The 19,491-nt window shown below is 41.1% G+C and overlaps 1 protein-coding gene across 1 annotated transcript in view; it reads left to right on the forward strand.

The window, feature by feature from the left end:
- Positions 1-19,491, forward strand: part of PRKCH (protein kinase C eta) — a 222,009-nt gene that overhangs the window by 112,194 nt on the left and 90,324 nt on the right. Inside the window, exons 3-9 of the mRNA XM_025869921.2 lie at positions 4,409-4,559; positions 7,857-7,891; positions 11,137-11,225; positions 12,694-12,823; positions 15,050-15,177; positions 18,065-18,208; positions 18,393-18,566. Coding sequence (XP_025725706.1) covers positions 4,409-4,559; positions 7,857-7,891; positions 11,137-11,225; positions 12,694-12,823; positions 15,050-15,177; positions 18,065-18,208; positions 18,393-18,566 — 851 coding nt within the window. The remainder of the gene's footprint in view (positions 1-4,408; positions 4,560-7,856; positions 7,892-11,136; positions 11,226-12,693; positions 12,824-15,049; positions 15,178-18,064; positions 18,209-18,392; positions 18,567-19,491) is intronic.

A 19,491-nucleotide genomic window follows, 5' to 3' on the forward strand; every position in this document is an offset into this window, starting at 1 on the left:
TAGTCCTAAGGCAACAGGGGGCAGTGCAAACAGTGAGGAAGGCCCCTGTAATGGTAAAGTGGGGGTCGAGTACCTGGGCAGAGTGCCATCTGAGAGCTCCTTCTTCCTGTCCAATGCATCCATCAAGAGGTGACAGTGAAAGGCCTTTGAAGCCGTGGGCATCCCACCAACCCCTGTTTTCTTAACCAAACATCTTTCGAATTCCCAGGTGTGTATGAGTGTGTTTTTGTGCTTTTTAAACAAAGAGGCACCTGGGCAAAAGAATACAGAAGAGGGAGGAGTGAAGCTTCATTAAAATGACCACATGGGAGGTGCTTCTGAGACATCTGGGATATGGAGGTAAACTCTTTCCCAGTGCTGTGGGATAAAGGAAAAAATTGAGGGGCAGTCCCAGATTGCTTTGGGAAGAAGGGGATTTAATTCAGGATTTGGGGGACACCACTTAGGCTCTGAGGCAGATGGGATAAATCTAAGTTAACTAGTTGGGGGGAAAAAAAGAGGACAGGGCATTCCAGGAGGGGTGGAAGGCAGGAGCGAAGGCATTAAGGGATGACCAACATGTGGTGGACGTCTGTAAGCTGTTTCTTCCTAAGTCCTTCAGGTTAGAAGGGATCACCTGAAAAATTCAGAGGTCCTGTTATACTAAGGCAATAGCTGTTGGGGGATGGGGGGGTGGAATTCAATTCAAAGAAATATTATAAATACAAGTGAGCTGACCTTTTAACCACTCTTCATAGTATTAAGGGACAAAAAAAAAGTAAATTCTTGATAGTTAGACCCCTGGGGAGAATTTAATTTGCATCTAGATGTGATAAGTGTTTAGTAATTCAATGCACGTTTTGCATTGGCCAGTACTGAGCTAGGTCTCAGGCTGGTGATAACAAACGCTAGATACAGTGTGATCATTAGGTCAAATTTTATCATCTGCCCAAGCAAAGGAGAATTAAAATCTGGTCTTTTTGTCATTCCTAAGTGACTTCTGGAAATATTGCAGGAGAGCTGCATAATAGAGTGACTTCTGTTCGTGTGTGATCCTTATCCAGAATTTTAAGAAACTAAGGAATATTGATTATGACATTGTCCCCATAGGGCCGCAGACAGGGATTTAGTTATCTTCTTGAGACAGATGGGAACCCTGAGAATGAAAATAATTAGGCTGCTTGCCAAAGGTTTTACACACACAAACACCCCAAAATAAAAACTGAAGCAGGTACAATTTTAACTGCCAGAGCCTCTGAAAGCATCAGTGTCTTAACCAAATTCATTTTCTCTATTTCTGCATTTCATTCTTTGACATTTCTTATGTAAACCCTAATTTTTACTGTTAAATAGAAAGTAGTAATTGATATCTATATAGCATATATTCTTCCTAGCATTTTTATAGACAAAAACAGTCGTAGAAACTGAATTACTGAATGAAAGGAAATGTAGGTTTACAACTTTGACAGATATTGTCAGATGGTCTCCAAAAAAAATATTCTTGAAATAGCTACATGTGTTGAATGCTACCCCGGGGCCTAACTCTGTGCTGAACACTTTCATTGCATTACCTCCTTCAGTCCTTGGAAAAACCCTTTGAGGAAAGCACTACCCACTTTATGGATGGGAACACTGAGGTTTAGCAGGGTAAACACAGCCAGAAGGTGGCAGAACCAGGACTGCAGCCCAGTTACGCTCCTAACAGCGGAGAGTGGAGGTGCCTATTTCCCCATTCCCTTGTAAGCATAGGCATATTAGCAGTCCTTATAAATATTTGCCAATTGAAGTAAAATGTCATTTATCTCCTGCTTCTTATGTGTCCATCTAGGATAGGATTGGACATCTGGTATGTTTATTGTCTGTCTGCATTTATAGTTTTATGAATTGCCAATTTGCCTCCTCTGTCCCATTTTTACTAGATTGTTCATCCCTTTTTATTATTAATTTCTACATATATAAATAGTAACCCTTTGTCATGTGTTGCAAGTCCTTTTTCTCCCAGTTTGTTTTGTTTAACTTTCTGTTTTGTGTCTTTTGCCAAATAGAACTTTAAATTTCTTAAATTGCACATCTGAGTCTTTTATGGCATTAGACTACTGTTAGCCTTATCCCATCCTAGGAGTATATATTTTTTCCCTATTTTTTCATAACTTCCCCTTAACATTTACCTGAGATTATTTTGGTGTAAGGAGTGAGGTAAAGATATTTTCTAAAAGGCTAACTAGTTGTCTAAACACTATTTATTAATAATCTCTCATTTACCACTGATTTGAGCCTTGTTCTCTCTAAGCAAAATTGATTCCTAGGTTTGGATTCTTCTTGAGGTGGTAGCATGCTGTTTTGGTCACTATAACTTTATGTTTTATCATGTAGAACAAGTCTTCCTTCCCTCATTAGAATTTTTGGACAGTTTTTAAATACTTATGGTGCCAAATTAACTTTGAAAAAGTTGTCAGGTTTAGTTTAAAGACCTCCTTTGGGGATGTTTATTGGGATTTTGTTGAATTTAGAAAGAATTGACAACTTAGTAGTATTAATAAGTCTTTCTATTTAAGAAGTTCATTTTTATATATCTTTTCATATTCTTCAGTTGGGGTTTATAGTTTCCTTCATATAAGTCTTGCACTTCTTCTGATAAATTATTCCTAGTTTGGGTTTTATAGCTTTATGAATGGGGATATACGTTTATTATATATTCTAAACGGTTCTTTTGATGTATTAAAGACCTGTTGACTTTTAATGATTTACCATTGTCCATCTCACTGAACTCTGTTTTTGGTAGATTAGGCTAACTTCTCCTGAGTTTTCTAGTCATGTATGGAACATATCCAAATCATGGTATCTTTGCCTCTTTCTCCCTGCCCCTCCCATAGCTTTATCCTTGATTTTGTTTTCATCTCTTAGCAGCTTTGGCAAGTACTTTCAGAATAATAGTAAGCAATAGAGGTGATAATTGGTCTTACTTGTTCTTAACTTTCATGGGATTTATTATTTTTTTTTAATTTACCATTTATCTTTTGACCTGTGAGCATAATGTTTTAGTCTTGTTGAGGAGACAATCTTTTACTCTTTTCAAAAAGTTCTTTATTGGATTTCAAGTTAAACTTTATCAAGTGACTTTTAAACATATATCGAAATGATCATAGTTTCTTTCTTTTACTTGTTAATAGAATAAAATATAATAGGTTTTCTAATAATATGGCCCATCGTTGTGCTCAGGGTTATGAGGTTGAGCCTTGCATCTGGCTCCGTGCTGGGTGTGGAGCCTGCTTAGGATTTTCTCTCCCTCTCCCTCTCCCTCTGCCCCTTCCCCCGCCAAAAGATAATGCTGAATAGTATAGAATTTCTTGGTTATCTGAGTGTCATTGCTACTGAGAAAAGTCCACATAAAATGAATTCTTCAAAATGAGGACTAAATTTTGTTAATATTTAAAAAGTGGGGTAAGGAGTTTGACAAAGCATTAAAATTATGAAAATGTTTATTGAATGCATTTTGTTGTTTCTCATAACCCTGAGATCATGACCTGAGCCAGAATCCACTCAGACACCTACCTGACTGAGCCACCCAGGTGACCTGATACTATTCAGCATTATCTTAAAAGAAAAACCGACTGTGAACAGGTGGCAGTTTTCCCAGGAGCACAATATTTGGCATATTCCAGGTTTTAAAATTTATTAGCAGATTATCCTTGCATTATTTCTTAAATTTTCTTTGCATTGAAGTGATTAATTGCAAAGCATTATCAAAGAAGTCATCTTTATTTTATTAATCATAAGTCTCTGTATACCTTGGGAAAGTTCTAGTATAATTATCTGGAAGACATAATTGACTGACTTTTGATAGTGCCCAGTTTTGATTCTTCAGACTAGGAGCCACGATATTTATAAATGTGAAGGTGGAAAAGGAACCTTGCATTATGTCCAGGTGAATTTCTACCCATTCCAGAGACAGTTTTGGGACTGATGCTTTTGGGTGATGTTGTCACTGTGCTGTGGCCATTCCCTCCTTCTGTTTGTGAGGATGCCAGAACAAAAGGCAAATAATGAGAGATCTGTTCTACCTGCTAGTAGTTCTAGCCAGTTGATGGCCCTAAGGTCCCACCCAGGGGAACAGGAGCTAGAAGGCCAGGCTGATGTCCCCTCTACTGGAACATTAGAACCCCGGGGGACCCGTGGTCTGTGCTGGGGAGACTGGTCCAAGATAGCCAGCTATAATCAGGCAGTGGGGAATCTCAGAGTTCACTTAGATCCAACCCTCTCAAACTAAGTCCTAAGGTCATTAGGAAGCATGATGAGGTTCTGGGGTGTTTTGCATCTTAAAGAAAGAAGAAACAATTTGGAGAGTATTTGAGCTATGACACTTTCTCATACATTAGATAAGGCTAGCTTCAGTGCACGTTATTCTTTTTTCCTTTCTTTTGTTGTACAGCCACTCTCCAGAGAGACCGAATCTTCAAACATTTTACCAGGAAGCGCCAAAGGGCTATGCGAAGGCGAGTCCACCAGATCAATGGACACAAGTTTATGGCCACATACCTGAGGCAGCCCACCTACTGCTCTCACTGTAGGGAGTTTATCTGGTAAGAGGTTTTTCTCTTGGCTTTTCTCTTCCTTGTAGTTTCTTTCTATAATCAAGTCCTCCTCTGGTTGTGTGTGGTTTCAGAAGGAAGCATAATTCTGAAGAGTTGTTTTAGGATCTGATTTTTGCCTTTTATTCTAATATGTTGACCCAGTAATTTGAATTCCCAATGAAAAAAATCTAAACAATTTACGGATCCAAGGTTTACATGTTATTTCTTTTTCCAGTCATTTGGGGAAAGGTGCTAATAATGAATCATGAACTGGCTATAAAGCACTAATTAGGGAGGCTAACCAATCAATATATAGATAATCAATAAATTGAATAATCGGCCACTGAGTAAGAGAGAAAAAACAACAGTATTGCTTTAAAAAAGTATGACTCAAATGATGATTTATAGAAATCAGTTGTTGTCATCTGAGATCCTTTACAGGCGCTAGTAGCTGAAACTAAAAACGAAATGGTAAAAGTTTAGTTTTGAGAACTGTCTCGCATTTCTGAATTTTTAAAAAGTCACACTCATTAAGGAAGTCACTAAGTATTTTTTTAATTGGGAAAAAAAATTCCATGATTCTTATGCAGTAAATAGTAGAAGTAAATGCTATATAAGAAAAACTAACCTGTTTGAAGACATGGCTCTGTCAGAAGGGGATTCTTAGAGATCCTCCATGTGACAGAATTGTAAGTAGAAAATATATGTTGCACTCAGGCAGTTAGATAAAGTAAAGGAGTACTTTGGTAGTCTGTATATTCATATATATGGACTAAATCAGGGTAAACCAAGGTTAACAAAATTTAAGGGTAACTTAACAGCATTTTTAAGATATTTTGATTATTAGGTCAGTTGGTGGTTTCAGTAGCTAAAAGACTTACCATGTTTTGAAAATATGAATACGGAGAACAGGCTTAATACCAGTGTTTGCATGTGACATGCATTGTATGTTTTGACCTCTCAGATCGATAATGGTTTTCATCTATAAATGAATAGTTTGAATTATTTCAGTAATTGGAGTTTTGCTTTTTGAGAGGTCTTACAATGGAACTGGGACCTACTGTTTTGAGGGAACTATTGATACCACATTATATCTGGTCCTTAATACAATTTAAATTTGGACAGGCTTATTCTAGTTAAGCCATAAGTGTCAACATTGTCAACTTGTTTTGATTAAAGGATTTTTCTATAAAAAAAAAAGAAATTAGTTGTTGTAAGTAAAGTAAGCACACAGTAATCTTCGGCCTTATGTTATGTGGCCAAAGGTAAAACTTTGAGCGATTACATACTATAATCCTTGGCATTTAGGAATTGAGATAATTAATAGTTGAGAACTTCTAGATGAATTGGGGCAATATTTTACTATACACGTGACTGAAGCTGAAACCTCAGTGGCAAATCTACAATGTGAAATAAATTTAAGTTAATAGTTACCTTCATTTACAGCCAACATTAAACACATTTAATGTTGGAAAGAGAAGAAGGAAATGCCCCCTCACCTACCCCAAACATGTACCCATACATACCCATCCATACCCATCTCTGAGGGAGAAAAGACAGTTTAGTATCTAAAGCATAAAAGGAAATCCTTGTTTTTATTGCAAACTTTAGTCATTTTGTTTAAGTCAAAAGCACTTGGCTCAGAGTAACTTTTTTTGAGTATTGATCAATGAGTTTGTTTTTGTTTTTTTTTTGTCATTACTTTGGTTTAAAAGTACCTGCTACCTTTTAGCAGTCAGAATCCGGGGTTAGTGTTTCTGGCATTTTAAATTAAGAATAGAATCTTGTCTAAACCAACGACCCTAAACTGGCTGTCAGTATGCCGATAAATATGCCATCACAACTCTAGTCTTCAGAAACAAGTTCCTGCTGAATTTTCTATTGAACAATGGAAAAGCTCTGGCATCTTTGAGCCCATTTTTCACCCTTGTGGTCATCTGTACTGTCTAGTTAGTTGCCGTCCACTTCTCTCCTTGTGGTTTTCCTGACTTGAAAGGTCTGCTGCTCTTTATTTCAAGTCACACCATTCTGCTTACCTCCTCTATGTGACCTGCCTGCCCTGTGGGCATTTGTGGTGACAACCTGTTACCCCAACCAACGTTCTCAGTGGAAAGTTGTTTGATCATTTCATTAAATTTTTTCCACCAAGGAAACAACTCCCACTCAACCAGCCTTCACTTTCCTGCGCTTGTTCTCTCTCTCTCTCTTTTGCGCGCGCGCACACACACACACACACACAAACACACACACACAGACACAGTATTAATGTATGTGTTACATATATATGGTTAACAATATGGACTCTGGCATTCAATCTCATCACCAACTAGATGTGTGAACCTAAATAAATTATATAGTCCATCAGTGTCTCCTTATTTGTAAAATAAAGATAATTTTATTTTGCTTATATCAAAGTTGTATGTAGAACTTAAAGTTCTAGGCACTTTCCTAAGCGTTTTACATTATCACCTCTCTCTATCTTCATCACAGCCCTATGAAGTAGGTCCTGTGGTCATTATTTCCCTCTATAGATGAAGAAACTATGGCTCAAAGGAATTAGTGATGTGCCCCAAATCATGCCCAGGCCATCTGGTTTCAGAGTCTGTGCTCTGAGCCTTCCTCTTATGCGTGCTACCCCACATGACTTTTGTGAGGATTCGGTGAGATGCTGAACGACAGCAGCTTGGCTCAGTGCCTGGCACAGCCTCCGGGCTTAATAAAATGTGGCCTGTGTTAAATGAGAATGAGGATAATGTCATCATCGCCCAGAGAACATACTAGGGAGAGACCAAGATGATAGCTGTGGGCTTGACAGGCATCTTGTGGATGCGTTTCTGCCCTACCCCGTGGACTCCAAGGGTGATGGAGGCACAGGGAAGAGGGAGGGTGCCTCAGGCCAGGCGGCTGCGGTGGACTCATCTGTTTACTTCACTACCTGCACATCTTTATGTGTATGTGAGTGAGAAGGCCAGCAGAGGTGGTGGAGTGACCCTTCAGGCTGAGGCTCACTCACGTGACCAGATGAGGACCTGGGGTTTGCCACAGAGCGAGGTGGGTAGAACGAGGATCACCAGTACCCACCTGTGTATATCACTAGAGGATTCTGATCATCAGGTGACTTCCTCTGTGTCTTGTGGTAACAAACAGGGGCTCAGATATCACTTCATCTTTGCTTCTTCTCTGAAATTATGTTTTTCATAAAGGTGCAGAGGATGGCATACATTTGTTTTCCTTAAGTACTATGATTGTAGGAGCATTGTTGCTGAAATAGACTGATGATAACTTTTTCTCTATTGTCTTGAACAGGGGAGTATTTGGGAAACAAGGTTATCAATGTCAAGGTAAGAAAACATTTTAAAAACTATGTTTAATATTGTTCCCTAAGAAGACACAGGATACATTTCATTAATATTGTGATAAATAACTCTGCAAGTCAAATGAGACCCCTGTAGAATTGCAACTTTATTAGTTGTGGTTTAAATTTTGGCTACGTTTTAGACAGCATAGAGGAGACATTTTTATTTCTAAAGCCGAGTTACCTAATAAAGTTTAATTGTTTAAAGTTTGGTTTCTGCAATAACATGAAAATAGTGAAAGGTTACGCCATTGTGTGAGCAGTACCTATAAATCTTGAAGCTAAATTTTTATCTTTTACAACCCCGTTGTTAATAGGGGTGAGAAATGGCACAGTGTTGTCTCTTAACCTGCATAGGGAATAGAAGCTATTATCTCAGTTGCTTTTTGATTTTCTAATTTAAAAAAATGTGAGAAATGTTCAAAGTTAATCTGTTAATGATCTTGTAGTTATTATGCATTAAATTTATTTTGATTTTCACAATTCTAAGATAAAACCAATTTACTAGTGTTCCAAATGGGAGGAGTGAAAGAAGGCTCTTACTCAGACTTAACTAGACTGGATTGGTTTGTCTTTTATTTGGGCTACCCTTGTTGTTGGTTTGAGCATCATCACACAGTTTATACATAGGGTACCTGTCTTCTTGATGTGCACTCTACAGATGATTGGTAAAATAGCACTTACATGTCCTGGAGTGGTAGCCTCCATGTCAATAAGGAAATCCTGCCTTCTCTTCTGGAGAAGGTGAGGCAGAACATTATTTCCCTTAGAATGGAATAGGACATACTCTTGGATATAATTTTCATTTTAACATGTATGAGCAATTCTACTGAGTTCTCAAATTTAGAAAAAGAATGTATCATCAATATGACAACAGTAATTGACCTTTATGCTATTAATGTCAGCCCCAAATGAGAACATAGTTCACAGGTGAGAGTTGATGTCACTTTTTAGCACCTGTCCAGCACAGGGACATGCCTTGTGGTCAACCCTGGTCCATCTTATGCATAGTGCCAGGATGTTTGATGGGCTGATTTTCAGTGGGCCACCTGTTGTTGAAAGAACAAGAAAGAACATTGGTCAGGATATGTTCACATCTTGTTAAGGGACATAAAACCAAATACCCAGTTTGAGAAGGGTATACACCATGCCAATGCTAATCAAAACCGAATAGACAAGGCAGACTTCAGAACAAAGATAATTATCAGGTCTAGGGAGAGGCATTATGTAATGATAAAGGGGTCAGTTTTTCAAGAAGATCTAATGATCCTTAACATGTAGGCACCTAACAACGGGGCATCAAAATACATGAGGCAAAAACTGATAGAACTGCAAGGATATACAGACAAATCCACTGTTATAGTTGGAGACTTCAATATCTTAGTAACTGATAGGTCCAGCAGGGAGAAAATCTGTAAGGATATCCACAGTTTGATCAAATTGACATTTATAGACTACTCCACTTAGCCATAGCAGGATATACATCCTTCTCAAGCTCACAAGGAATATTTATCAAGGTAGACCACATTCTGGCATGTGAAATAAGCCTTAACAAATTTAAAAGAATAGAAATCATAAAAAATAATAGAAATCATAAAAAGTATCTTTTCAGACCACAGTGGAATTCAACTACATATGAATAACAGAAAGATAGCTGGAAAGCCCCCCAAATATTTAGAGATTAAACAACACATTTGAAATAACACATGGGTAAAAGAAGACTCAAGAGAAAATAATAAATATTTCAGACCAAATGAAAATGAAAATACATCTTATCAAAATTTGTGGGATTCAGCAAAGGCAGTACTCACAGGAAAATTTATAGCATTAAATGCATATATTAGAAAAGAAGGATCTAAAATCAGTAATCTCAGTTTTCATCTTTAAGGAAACTAGAAAAAGGAGAGAAGCTTAAAGGGAGCAGAAGAAAAGAAATAGAATTAAAGCATAAATCAGTAAAATTGAAATTAGGAAAACAATAGAGAAAATCTACCAAATAAAAAGCTGGTTCTTTAAAAAGATCAATAAAATTGATAAAGCTCTAGCCAAGCAAATGGAAAAAACAAGCAAACCTCAGATGCTTCAGAATATAAGGTTTTTCTGTGTGAGGGATGGTTTTGAGTTTCCCTCATATAAAATGACTGATTCTCTGGGAACTTTCAATTTGGTTCTCCTTCAAATTCAGTCTGATGCAAGCTAGATTTGTTTTAAAATATATTACTATTTGCTAACATGTCATTCGTGTTTATGTAGTTAATCTTAAAAACCTCCACATGTCTTGAAAGATCTTAAAAATAACATATACTTTCATACTGCTTCATTATACTTGTTCACCTTTTAATGGTAAACTGGACTCTGTCTGCACTATGTCAGTTATCCAGATGAAAATGGGGGAAAAATGTTATTTGGAAGTTCTAAGTATTCAAACAATTGATTGAGTCATTCTGCAAAAATGTAATGAGTACCTATCTTGTTCAAGGCATCATGCTGCCTGGGAATTCTGAGGGCATTAGAGGCTACTGTGGAAGGTTTGAAAGCATTTATACATAGCAGTGCCTCCGCCAGGGGTAGGCTAAGAGTTGTAAGAGATCCAAGGAGAGAGATGGTTTAATCTAGAAGGGGAGCCAGGGGTCATATATTTTCATGGAAGAGACATTTCTCAAGTTGTGTCTTATTATAAACTTAAGATGTAGTTAGGTGATAGGCAACAAGGATCTTCTAGGGATTGAGCAAGATATGGTCAATGTGCGGGCGAGGGTGAAGGCTTGCTCCAGGAAGAGCAACCAGTCTAGTTTTTATTGGAACAAAGAGCTCCCCTCGAAGAAAGGTAACAGGTAAGCTGGGGGTAGCTTCTGGAGGGCCTGAAACCTGGCTGGGAAATTTGAACTTGACTCATCGGCAGTGAGATGCCATTGAAGGTTTAGATCGTGGGGCAAGGTGACCAGAATTACACCAAGAGAGGAGGATTCCTGTGGAGGTGGGTGCAGGCAGGGGGAAAGCCAGGAAGGATGAAGTGGGCTCAAGACTTGAGTGTGAATAGTGTGGGTGTGAGCAAAGGCATGAGTTAGGGTGATGGTAATGACCGTGGGAAGGATGGGTGCATTGGATGCCATCGTGTGGGCCAGACACCCAAATCAAGTCACCTTGGCATGGAGCAGCCCTTGTTGACTCTACTAGAACAGCAGACCGTGAGCCTCCTAGAAATGTATAATCATGCATTTGATTCCCTAGTGTGCACCTGTGTCGTCCATAAGCGCTGCCATCATCTGATTGTTACAGCCTGCACTTGCCAGAACAATATTAACAAAATGGATTCAAAGGTAAGAAGATAGAAGTTTGCTAATTAAGGGCCTGCATAAGCTCATGTGCGCACTTCTCTCTCTCTCTTTTCTTGCTCCATCCCCTTTCCACCTCCCTTCTGCACTCCTTGAAGTGAATGGTGGTATCAGAATTGAATTTTCTCTCCTTTTTATAGTATGCTGTTTTTATTTCTATAGCATGACCTGTCCTTGAGTTGATCCCATGAATGATCAGCTGGTTACAAGCTCTCACTATCAGTTTTTCTAATTTGGAGAGAGTTTTGCAAGACTGAAAACGTCCCTGAGTTTGGCATCGAATGACTAGGATTTGAATGCAGAATCCAGCCTCTGCTAGCTAGCTTCTCTGTCAGCCTGAGTCTTTTTTTTTTTTCCAGCCTCAGTCTTAAAATGGGATTCATATTTCCTTCACGTGCTTTTTTTGTGAGGCTTCCACAAGATAGAATTGATGTGACAAGTATTTGTTAACTGTAAATTGTGCTTCCTTAGTAAGGTGACTATTAGCCTTCTCCGGTGTCTTCCAAAATTTCCAGGAGGAGGCACTGCTATGTATAAATGCTTGAATCTCATTCTCGTCACTGGCACTGCACTCAGCTGGGGTGGGCACATTCTAAATTGTGGAGATAGAAAGCAGTTGGAGTACTGCTGACAATGAGCCGCGGGTTTACAGATGCATCGGGGAGTCTGACTTTGAGCTCAGCGATTGCTTACAGTACACAGAAAGGATTGCTAAAGAGTTCTTGCAGAGGTACGAGCCACTTTCTCTTTCTTTATGAGAAAGAGACCAGCAAAGTTCCAAGAGGAGTCATAACTACCCCACTCCTTGTCCCGCGTGGATCTGTTGTCACCTCAAATGGTGACGTAGACTGTAGCGCATATACCTACTCTAATTATTTGTTGGAAACAGTTTGTGAGATGAATGCAGGACCCGTGCCCTCAGACTGTAAGATGCAAATGGCAGGCACAGCCCGGGAGGGCTGAGTAAGCTGCTAGGATGTCACTTTGGAGTGAATTCCTTCTGTGGTTCCGTGCTCGCTGGGTGCCACCTTCTCCCCCAGGCCCCCACCAACACGATATCTGGAAAAGCCTGTGCTAACAGTCTTATAGACCTATATGGTCTATAAGAGACCTGTTTAATCCTGAAGTTAAAAGCGTTTAGGAAATAGACATGGGCATGAGGCAGTTGGCAGGGAGAGGAAATACAGCCTGAATATAAACGATGATAAAAAAGGTTTTCATTCCTATTTATCTCCCAAAATGGTGAACGATCTAATGCCCACTACACCCTTTCTTTTTAGTCTTGTTGATTAGAAAATGTGCTCAGCCTGGTGAGGAAAGCCTGAGTACAGTGAAATAATCTCCCCGGCTCAGGTGTCATGGTAACATGTTGCGTTTGGGGGGCTCCTGTTACAGTTTCTACAAAAGATGCTGGCACGGCATCCTAGCTCTTGTCCTTCTGCTTTTTTTATAGATTGCTGAACAGAGGTTCGGAATCAACATCCCGCACAAGTTCAGCATCCACAACTACAAAGTGCCAACCTTCTGCGATCACTGTGGCTCGCTACTCTGGGGCATCATGCGACAAGGACTTCAGTGTAAAAGTGAGATGCTGGGGTGCTGGGTACCCATTTCACGAGAACAACGCGCTGCAAGCTTTCGGAGTTCTGTAGGCTCAGCTTCTGACCCAGGACCGATGGTTATAAGCACTTTGTAAATGAGATCTTCGTAGTTCTAGGTGTATGTGTCCCCCTCGTCAGGCATATAAGGAGAGCCACATCTGGTCCAAAGATTTCCTAACTGTAGATCCAGTCAGTTGTTAAATTCAGTGTTCTATCTAGCTAGCTGTCAGCTGCTTAGTGCTAAGGGCCTGCTAGTTGCTGTGTATTTTCATAGGTATTTGCAAGAGGGAAAAATGGGATCTTGGTCAGAAATGGAAGGTGGTAGGAGGTGAGGTGGCCAAGAGAGAGGCTTTGGTTATGAGTAAGAACTGGCAGGAGAGTGGGTCTGGTGACCTCACCAGAAATAAGCAGGAATGGAGTCAAAGCTCAATGAGAGCTGCCCTGGGTCTTCTCAAAGAGACCGCCAGAGATTGGAGAGGTAGGTGGGGTGAAGGATGTTTCACCTCTGGCCATGGACTTGCACGTCACTAACTGTGCCCAGGGCAGCCTGAGTTTGGAGCTTTCGCCTTAGCAGAGGGTCTGAGAGTAAGGGGTGATTCCCGTCCTGTTAGGAGCTGGGGAGTTGCTGAGTCTTCTCCCATGGGGTGTTGCTGTAACAATCTGGCTGTCTTGGGGCACGGTTCCCTGCAGAAATACACGCGAATTTCAGCCTGAAGCTTTAGATAAATCCTGACTCACTGCTGGAGGCAGAGTTGATGTCCATGCAGCTGGACAATGTCCATCAACTGCCTGCCCTTACCAAGCCTGCTTCTGCTGACAAAAAGGGACTAGCCACTTGTCTTTAAGAAGGGCAGACTCATCTCTCGAGAACATCATTTACTAATTGTTTTTTCCTAGACACATGGAGTAATTCTTTTTCAATCCAAACAGCAACCAGCTTGTGCATAGCTTTGGTTCAGGCACCGCTTGACCTTAAGCTGGATGGTCTCCCCTGGGCGTGGGTTGCATCGCAGAGGCCACTTTCTGCTTTTGTATAGTTGTTGCCAACATGCAGAACCGTGCATAGGTCTCCCCCACATTGTTCTTGTCCCTCGTGGCCTGGGGGTCGCACACAGACAGTGATCTACCTCCTGTACTTTTTGCTTTTTTTGTCACTGGTACTTTAGCAAGGGCACTGCGGGCTTGTGTGTCTCTGTACCCATCTTCCTGAGGGAGGGGGATTTCCCATGAGGAGCTACTGAAGCTTCAGCCTCAGGGTCCCTCCCTTGCAAGGGCACCTTCCAGAGCTCTCCTTTTGATTGGATATTCTTTTTCCTAAAGAGGGCACCCTAAATCACATACATTCAGACCCCTCCCACCCCCCCAAACCTGGATCCAGGCATGCTTCCAGAGATGGGTTGACACTCCAGATAGAGGAATTTGTTGCCTGCTATTTCATCTCTTCCTCCCATCAGCAGGGCCCATGTTAAGAAACTGCGTCAGAACTTCCTGCTGATTAAACCCTGGGTCCCTTCATCATCCCAAGTCCATTTCCTATGCACCAGGAACGTAGCTTGCTTCTCCTCTTCCAACTGCCATTTACTTTGACCTTTAAAGAAAAAAAACCTCGCTTTTCTCCCCCATGAAGTAGTTCAAACCACAGGCTGCAAACACTGAGACCCACAGCCCCACAGGATGCTGTGCCCTGGGCTGGGAGGGCTCCCCAACCACAACAATACTCAGAAAGCAAGCTTCACTTAGAGGTTTTTCTCTCAGAAACACCATCTCCATCCTGTTTGAACAGCGATTTCTGTGTGGCATTTAGATGGCTACCTTTTCTTGAGTGATACAAGGAAAAGCATACAGTCAGCTGACATGCTTCCTTGTTAGTTTAATTGACTGAAATGTCGCCGTGATGAACGTTTTGATTTCTATATTGAATCACGCTGTTAAGTCGGCAATGACTATTACACATGATTTAGGTGAATGCCTTTCATCAAGTCAACAGGGAAAAAAGTGGATTTGAAATGTATTATTCGTCAGTATGCCAGGCTCCGTGCTGCTACTGCATAAAGCAGCAATGAGACAAATGTCAGGGTTTGCTTTGAGTGCATCCAAGCCTGGATCATTCCCCTGTCATAGTCTTTCAGGTGATTAAAGCTCTTTTTTGCAGCATATGTTGACTTGGCTCCTTCCTGAACGTGGACTCCCTTCTCTTCCCCCCTCCAGTCTGTAAGATGAACGTCCACATCCGATGTCAGGCAAATGTAGCCCCGAACTGTGGGGTCAACGCGGTGGAGCTCGCCAAGACCCTGGCCGGGATGGGCCTCCAGCCCGGAAATATTTCTCCAACCTCGGTGAGACTTGGCTTTCTTCGATGTATTGTAGTTTAGAAGTTGTTCAGATGGGATGAGTCCGAATGAGTGCCTGCGGCATAAGCAAGGCTCCTCATCTCAGCAAACACAATAAACAGATTTATTGTATTTTTTAAGACCATTTTGTTCCACAAAAAAGATTCTTTATACAATTGTATGACAAGAAATAACAAGCATGCAGATGTAGCAGGAAGCAGAAGAGGGATTTTTTTTTTTTTTTTTTTAATCAGCTTCCTGTCAGTGTGGTGTGGTGAAGCTCTGGATTCCAGGGCCCTGGGTTACCCAGCAGCTGAGATGACCAGCAGCTACGGGCCTCAGCTCCCTCCACTCTAACGGGGTTGAACATGAGGGTCTCTGAGGTTCTCCCCAGCTCTGGAGTCTCACTGTTCTGCAGTTTTTGTTTATGGATTGTGAATTTATCTCTCAAGTTCAGCGACAAACAGGAGTTCCTTCCTCTCGGCTCCTGGGAGTGGGTGGAGTTGTCCTTTGCTTTGCGCATGTTTTGTCTCGCAGCCTCCCTGAGTGACCTCCACTCGCTGTTGACCGTTAGAACCTTGACCACTTCCCAGGCCTGCGTCCTATTGCTGCCTTCCGGGCTGGGAAAGAGCCATGGCTCCTGTTGTGGTTTCTGAAAGGTGTAGCTTCATATCCGACTTAGGAAAATACTAGACTTAACTGTTAAATATCTCTGGGTACTTAGGGAAGCGCAATCACTGTCAAGTTCTTGGTCATCCGGAAAATGTCCGTACTCACCATCCCACTTCCTTATTACTGGCTGATTAGGGATTTGGACTGAAATTGTATTCCCTTATTTCAGGGAAGCATCAGCAAAGTCTAATGTCTAAGCATGGACAGAAAGGCAGGATGCTGATACCAGGAAGGGGATTTCTAGTGCGTGGGACGGCTGCTCCCAAAGGGCACGGATTAAGGATTTCAGCCTGCACCAGGGCTCCTAAAATGTCATGGGAATAAGATAGACCATGTGGCACAAGCTCTAGAATGGACAGTGCCACTTGTCATTTGTCACTTGAGCCAACAATCTTTAATGTTATGATATTTAAAAATGGAAAAGCCAAAATTACCTGTCATTTGACAGCAGAACATGAAACAGAATCTTGAGTCTAGCAAAAGAGAAGAATGGGTTACAAAAAAAAAAAAGATTGAGAAATACTGGCTTAAAGTTTTCTAGCCCAACCAGGGGAAGTATTTAAGTGGAGGAAGTGAGATTCAAGCTAGTAAAGTTTTTCTATCTTTGAAATATTTATGATCGGAGATCTGGAGGGAGAAACTACTAAAAACAACTGGATTTTTTAAGGTGATCCATTTTATATCTGTAATCACTGTTTTATTGGGTTGAGTAAGTCACAGCCTTGTAGCTTCAAGCAATTGCACAGTTGTTGTTTGTTTGAAAATATTACTTAGAAGTTGTTCCAGAGAAGCTGGGGTTTTTCAGCTAAATAGGTCAAGAACTTCAGAACGTTGGACTTTTGACCTGTTGCCCAGGGGTAGCTTGTCTTATAAATGTCCCAAGGTGGACATCTGCAAGTCCTCTTGCCGTCAGAGAGCTCCCTCGCTGTGGCTGGGCTTGGACCAGCAAGATGCGGTTACCCACGGAGGAGGCCTCGCCTCCTTCCGGTTCAGTGTGGTGAGGCTGGAGCTCTCATGGTGCTGGTGGTCAGCTTCCCTAGAGGGCCAGCAGACTGTGTATCAAGAGTCTTCAAGATTTACATTTTGGCCCAAAAGATTGCATTTCCAGAAAGTTATCGTAAGAAAATAGATGATGCTCATGATCATGATGATGACAGCAGCTCAGTTCATGTGTATTGAATGTGCCAGGCACCAGTCTAAGTGCTTTATGTGCTTTTATTCATTCCTCATAATGACTTGTGTGGCGGGTGCTATCCCATCCTCTTTGTTAGGAGAAACTGAGGCATAGAGACAATGGGTAGGTAACTCACCCAGAGTCACAGGATTAGGTTACTGAGCTGTGGTTTGAATCCAGGCAGCTTCCTTGAGAGCCTAGATTCTTAATCACCCTGCTTTGAAGATTAGCATGCAAGGATGTTCATGATGCTGTTATTTAAACTGGCAGAAGATGGGAGATAACCTGTTTCCAATAAGCAGGGGAATTAATGAATAAACTGTGGTATACCCATAAAACAATATTGGGCAGCCCTCAACACTCATGTTCTTGAAGGATATGGATGATACACATGACAAAGTGTTAAATAAAAATGTGTGTTATGAAATTACAATTTTATTACATTTTTAAAAATCAAGTGTAAAGATAGATATGTGAGTATATGTAATGGCTTTTATTTTTTATTTTTTGAGGGGGACCTCATAAGATTAGAAGTATTTAAAATTTTATCCTCCATACATTTGTTCATTACTCTAGTTTTTATATTAATTTTTATTTCTCTTATATAATTTTAAATATTGTGTAATAAATATTGCTTCGTTCATTCACATCCTGGTATGGATCCTTTGAGCAGATGCGAAAACCGCTCTTTGAACGAAGTGGACACCAGGTGGCGCTCTTGGAATCTGACCATCCTGTGGAAAGCCACCGCAAGCCACTGGAGGGACCAGACTAAGGCGTTGGTGTTTTATACATTCCCATTTGAGTTAAACTCTCGGTGGCTGGGATATATTTTAAAATGATTCTTTTCCAAATACAGTAAGCACAGATGAGGAGCTGGTACTGTGTAGTTTTGCATGGCAGAACTTGATCACATGTCCAGCTGAATTGATCTTTCCCCATCTGTTGTGTCGGAGTTGGGGCAGCTAATAAGGTCTTCTCCATCCATAAAGGCTTCATGCCCATGCTGTGACTTCTGACTCCCTGTTTGCCTACTTTTCTTTGCAGAAGCTGGTTTCCAGGTCAACTCTAAGAAGACAGGGCAGGGAAAACACCAAAGAAGGGAATGGGATTGGGGTTGATTCTTCCAGCCGACTTGGTATCAACAACTTTGAGTTCATCCGAGTGTTGGGGAAGGGGAGCTTCGGGAAGGTGAGTCCTGGCTTCTGAGGTGTCTGGGTTAAAGTAAGCATGCCGCATGTATGTGTTTGAGTGTGCGTGTATGTTTCATGCTCATACTTTCCAAGTGCCAGGTCCATTCTGCCCCATGTGTTCCCACACCCTAAGAATCTCAAGAGTTCTCACGCCTGTGCTTCCTTCTCCTGCTTTGCCACAGGTGATGCTTGCGAGAATAAAAGAAACAGGAGACCTCTATGCTGTGAAGGTGCTGAAGAAGGACGTGATCTTGCAGGATGATGATGTGGAATGCACCATGACGGAAAAAAGGATCCTCTCCTTGGCTCGCAATCACCCCTTCCTCACACAGTTGTTCTGCTGCTTTCAAACACCTGTAAGTAGGACTCAAATTCACCACCTCAGTGGCCTCCTTTCTTAAAGAGATGTGACAATAGGATGTTGAAGATTTCATAAAGAAGTGCATCAGACTTTTGAGGGATGAACTCTCGCTGTAGGGCCAAATGGAGGTACCAGTAACTTCTTCTTTTTTTTTTTTAATTTTATTTATTTATTTATTTTAATTTTTTATTGTGATGTGAATCACCATACATGACATCATTAGTTTTGGATGTAGTGTTCCATGATTCATTGTTGGTGCATAACCCCCAGTGCTCCACGCAGAACGTCCCCTCTTTAATACCCATCACCAGGCTAACCCATCCCCCCACCCCCCTCCCCTCTAGAACCCTCAGTTTTTTCAGAGTTCATCGTCTCTCATGGTTCGTCTCCCCCTCTGACTTACTCCCCTTCATTCTTCCCCTCCTGCTATCTTCTTTTTCTTTTTTCTTAACATATGTTGCATTATTTGTTTCAGAGGTACAGATCTGTGATTCAACAGTCTTGCACAATTCACAGTGCTCACCATAGCACATACCCTCCCCAATGTCTATCACCCAGCCGACCCATCTCCTCACCCCCCTCCCCTCCAGCAACCCTCAGTTTGTTTCCTGAGATTAAGAATTTCTCATATCAGTGAGGTCATATGATACCTGTCTTTCTCTGATTGACTTGTTTCACTCAGCATAACACCCTCCAGTTCCATCCACGTCGTTGCAAAGGGCAAGATCTCATTCCTTTTGATGGCTGCATAATATTCCATTGTGTATATATACCACCTCTTCTTTATCCATTCATCTGTCGATGGACATCTTGGCTCTTTCCACAGTTTGGCTATTGTGGACATTGCTGCTATAAACATTGGGGTGCACATACCCCTTCGGATCCCTACATTTATATTTTTGTGGTAAATACCCAGTAGT

The sequence above is a fragment of the Callorhinus ursinus genome, unplaced genomic scaffold (assembly GCF_003265705.2).
Source record: "Callorhinus ursinus isolate GAN/ISIS: 27379988/994484 unplaced genomic scaffold, GSC_fseal_2.0 scaffold8, whole genome shotgun sequence".
In the NCBI taxonomy this organism is placed as follows: domain Eukaryota; kingdom Metazoa; phylum Chordata; class Mammalia; order Carnivora; family Otariidae; genus Callorhinus; species Callorhinus ursinus.